A 4,528-nucleotide genomic window follows, 5' to 3' on the forward strand; every position below is an offset into this window, starting at 1 on the left:
TTCTTATATCCCACCTTTTCCCCAATATAGGTCAAGTGGTGGCCCTTTGAGCAGAAGGATATGGGGGGGGCAGTGTATCTGAGGCCCCCAAATGACTGCCTTCTCCTTCACCTGAGCTGTTCAGGTAGCCCCTTTTTCTGAAGGCCCAAGGGCAACTGAGGAAGAGGAGGGCACTTATAGGCACAGAGGAGAAGGTACAACAAAAGAACACCCACCCTAGACGACTCATGCAAATGAACCAACAGCAGCAGGGCCCCTCTTCTACCAGCAGCTGCAGGTGATGGACAACAGAGGCTGGAAGAAGGGGGCAGCCAAGGAGGGGTCTTGGGATGGACAGTGAGTGACCACCTCCATTGGGTGTTCACCCCTCTTTTTGGTGTCACACAGTGTGGGCTGAACTCCTCGTACTCCCTTAGTGATGCACCCGCCTAGCAGCCAACTCAGTGGTGAATTGCCCATTAAATAAATAAAGCAGCAGGGAAAGTGATTGTCTGTCTCTTCCTAAAGAGAAGGATCGGACACATGACCACCGGATCCATTCTGACGGCTCCTACCTGTCATAGCATTTTCCGTGCAGAAGGCTCTTGGAATAAAGGTCCAGGCTGTCCTCCCTGTTGGGGTCAAAGGCGTGTGCCTCCTCGTCCAGCGTCAGGAAGAAGGCGGCTCGCTCAATGCAGTCCAGGGAGGCCTTGTTCTTCCTTTGGCCAAAATATTTCACTCGGGCTTCGGCCCACGGACTCCTGAGGGGACCCATTAGAGGAGAAGGGAGGAAGAAGAAAAAGAAGGCCAAGAAACTGAACGAATGCCAGAGCAGGCTTCTTCCGTGTCTTTTGGGGACCCCTTCCAAACCTGAGGATCCCGCCATTGCATCCACATTCACAGCCTCCTTTTCCTTGCCGGCAACCATTACCTCTCCCCTGCAGTGAGTGCAGCCAGCTTCTCCTCTCCGTCCTGCGGTGGCGAAGCGTCATCAAGGATGCGCTGGAACTGCATTTCCAGGTCGCGGGGCGGCAGGAGCTTCCCGGCATGGTAGACCCAGACCTTGTAGAAACGGCCCTTGTGGTAGACGGCCAGGTGCTTGCTGTCCGACAGGTGGACCAGGGTATCTGCAGTCGGAGGGACAGAGACATGCAGAGCCATAAAAGGGCCGGGGAGGAATCCTTGGAGGTAGGGTTGCCATATCCCAGTCCCTCATATCCGAGCTTCTAATTTGCAAATTATGCAAAATATTATAATTATGCATATAATCAACTGTCATTCTGATTCTGCAAATTCATCACATCAATCACTGCACTTTTTCTACTATTACATTTCAACCTCAGTATCAGCACCAAGCAAAGAGCTCTCTTTTTCTTCTTTTCCCCGCAGAGAGGGAGGTTTCCAAGGAAGTCCCTTTCCAGGCTGTTGGGAAATGAAGTGCCACGATGCTGCCTAGCCCTTGGCTCAAGTCTGTGCAACCAAGGAGATATCTGGGATTTATTGCTTCAACTGGCACAGTTGGCCAAGACATTTTTTAGACCCTTTCCAGGTTTTCCGGGACAAATGTCAACCCTGCCTGGAGGGCAACAGCAATGGCATCATCATCATCATCATCGTCACCGTCACCGTCATCAAGCTTTATTTATATAGTGCTGTAAATTTAAGACATGAACCTCTGGAATTCATGGAGGCTCGGATGTACTAACTGTAACACCCTGCTCTTCCCCGGATGCCCAGGCCTTTGTCAAAGGCCAGCCCAGGTATGCTGCTATGGCACTGGTTCAGACTATCTGAAAGACCCTAGAGGTCCTTCTCTTGGTTCCACAACTATCACAGGTAGCTTTGCTGGGAACACATGGGACAGGCCCTTCTTGGTAGGTGCTTCCAGGCTGTGGAACTCCCTTCCGCTGGAAGGAAAGCTTGTTCCCCTCCGCTTCTCAACCCCTGGCAGGCCAAGTCAAGACTTTTGACCATTAACTGGCTGTTGCAGGTGGGGAGGGGGCTTCTGCTTTGTGCCCCCCTCCTGCCCCCTCCCCAGCCTCGAGGGACCCACCTGCCTCCTTTCCGGGGATCCGCGTCGTGTTAAAGGTCCTCTCCATCTGATAGGAGCACATGGGCACAACGCCAAGCGCCATCAGCTGCCAGCAAGAGAAAAGGATGTATTCTGTCTGCCAATGGTTCACTTATTAGACTCCCATCCCCTCTTTCTTTTAAAAGCAAATAAGACTTTTAGCAATAAGAGTGTAAAATCCACCCATCAGCATTGCACAGAAAAAGAACATTGTTCTTTCTTTCTTTCTTTCTTTCTTTCTTTCTGCTGCTATTGCTGCTGCTGCTGCTACTGTGTGCCTTCGAGTCATTTCCAACTTATAGCAACCAGTGGGTTTCCATGGGCAAGTGTGGAATCGAACGCACTGGCTCATATTTGCAAGATTGTTGTTATTGTTGTTTCAGACTTCTGGAGACCCCATGACAGGGTTTTCTTGGCAAGATTTATATTTGCCTTGTACTCTCTCCGAGGCTGAGAGAGTGTGACCAGCCAGAGGTCACCAAGTGGGTCTCCGTGGCCAAGGAGGGATTTGAACCCTGTTCTCCCAGTGTCCCTGTCCAATGCTCAAACCACTACCCCAGGCTTGCTATGTAGGGGTAGCTATGCAGGCTCTATTTCAGAGGAAGGAACTGGCAAAACCACCTCTGAATATGATCTTAGCCCATATAGTAAGGCACTACCTGATTTCTGTAACCTTTTACCATAGAAATATTCTGTACCTCACTGCGTTCATTGGCAAACTTGGGCTTACAGATGCTGCGGCGTGTGGCTGCGATGCAAACAAGGCCCTGCAAATTTAGTTTGGGCTGAGGCCTCTATCCCTTGAGGCACTCTTGCTGACTTCCACACTTTGGCTTTTTCGTTTATTTGCTTGCTACATTTGCAATTAAGCTACACTCGACTTGTTTTATCGACTTGGATTCGGCTGTCTTTTACAGCAGACATGGTAAACTAAGATGGCCAAATACCCTAAAAGGCATCAGATCCCCTCTGATCTTGGAAGCTAAGCAGGGGCAGCCCTGGTTAGTCCTTGGATGGGAGACCATCAATGAATCCCAGGTGCTGGAGGCTCCATTTCAGAAGCAAAAGCACCTCTGAGGATTCCTCCCCTAAGAAAACCCTAGGAAACTCATGGGGTCACCATAAGTCAACAGGTGATTTGAAGGCACACACACATGGACTGATGGAGACGAGTGCCCCTCTGACCGCTTGAGCCCCAAAACCCATTGGTGACCAGCCCCACCATCTCGGTCTCTTGGAAGAGACCCCTCTGGCCAGAGGTCAACTGTTCCCCATCTTCTCATGGGCTCCCTGTGACACTCAGGGGTGGCCCCAAATACTTCGGGGTCCCCTCTATGACTCTTGTGGGTCACGGGGGCCCTCTGGGAAAGTACCTCCTTCGCCCAAAGACCCCCAACCAGCCTGGCGGGGGGGAGACTCCTTGCATTCTCACTCACAGGTGCAAAATCCTCCCTGTCCAGTCGGCGGCGATACAGCAGGATGGAGTGGACAGCATTGCCCGCCCGGGCAGCCTGGTTGGACGTCGGGGTGGCATAGAGGAAATCCTGGCCGAGGGGCAAGATGGAGAGAGGAAGAGCAATGAGTGATGAGCCCCCCAATGCTGACACCCAGGAGGGTCTTGGGATGGCAGCGGGAGGGAAGGGCCATTGGCTTCCATTCCCATCACTCACTGTTGGCCGGTACACCCACCTGGGTACCACCAGCAAAGGTGCCCATATGCCCATGGCTGCCCCAAAGCCCCCCGCAGAGAGGGGCCGACTCACCATAACGTAGTAGTTGCTGTTGACCATGATGGGGCTCCTTCCGCGAAGGTAGATGTATTCCTCCCACCAGTCGCTCACCTGAGAAGGAAAGGCAGATGAGCTTGGAAAGGAGCATCCCTAAGGGGCCAAGGCAGAGAGGAAGCCCCCAGCCCACGCTTCAAAGGTGGGCAAGTTGAGGTGGGAAAAAGACGGTGAGGTCCAAAGGAGCTCCGGAAGGGCATGGGAAGGAGTTAGGATTGCCTTGAGATTTCGGGGCCAAAACCATAGGTGACCTTTGGTAATATCATTAAGCATGGCGATGCATTACACAACAGCCACAGTTAGGTGATTCAGTTAAAAAACACAATGTCTGCAGTGGTCTGTTATGTCTGATCCAAACTTCTGTATTTGATATCATTGATAGGTACATACTTTTCTGTCTATATTCTTATAACTAACTTTCTAGACTAGAAGAACTCCATTTTAATATTCCATTATTTCTTAACCAAACTGCAAAAAGAGAGGGAAAATACATTCTAATTCTACAAAAACAAAGGGTTTATACTTATTATCCGTGTGTGTGTGTGTGTGTAATTGCACATTGATTTGATTAAGCCTATATATCAATATATCAATTAGTCATGTATGGGAAGGAATGGGAACAGTTATTGATAAATTGATTATATATATAATCAATTTATCAATATCTGTTCCCATTCCTTCCCATACTTCCCCA

General features: G+C 50.3%; 1 protein-coding gene across 1 annotated transcript in view; it reads right to left on the reverse strand.

Moving 5' to 3' along the window:
* CPT1B (carnitine palmitoyltransferase 1B) overlaps window positions 1-4,528 on the reverse strand; it is a 26,193-nt gene that overhangs the window by 10,726 nt on the left and 10,939 nt on the right. Inside the window, exons 7-11 of the mRNA XM_042470523.1 lie at window positions 3,814-3,891; window positions 3,487-3,594; window positions 2,033-2,117; window positions 911-1,106; window positions 555-740 (exon numbers count right to left, since the gene is read on the reverse strand). Coding sequence (XP_042326457.1) covers window positions 555-740; window positions 911-1,106; window positions 2,033-2,117; window positions 3,487-3,594; window positions 3,814-3,891 — 653 coding nt within the window. The remainder of the gene's footprint in view (window positions 1-554; window positions 741-910; window positions 1,107-2,032; window positions 2,118-3,486; window positions 3,595-3,813; window positions 3,892-4,528) is intronic.

This window comes from Sceloporus undulatus, chromosome 5, assembly GCF_019175285.1.
Source record: "Sceloporus undulatus isolate JIND9_A2432 ecotype Alabama chromosome 5, SceUnd_v1.1, whole genome shotgun sequence".
Taxonomy (NCBI): domain Eukaryota; kingdom Metazoa; phylum Chordata; class Lepidosauria; order Squamata; family Phrynosomatidae; genus Sceloporus; species Sceloporus undulatus.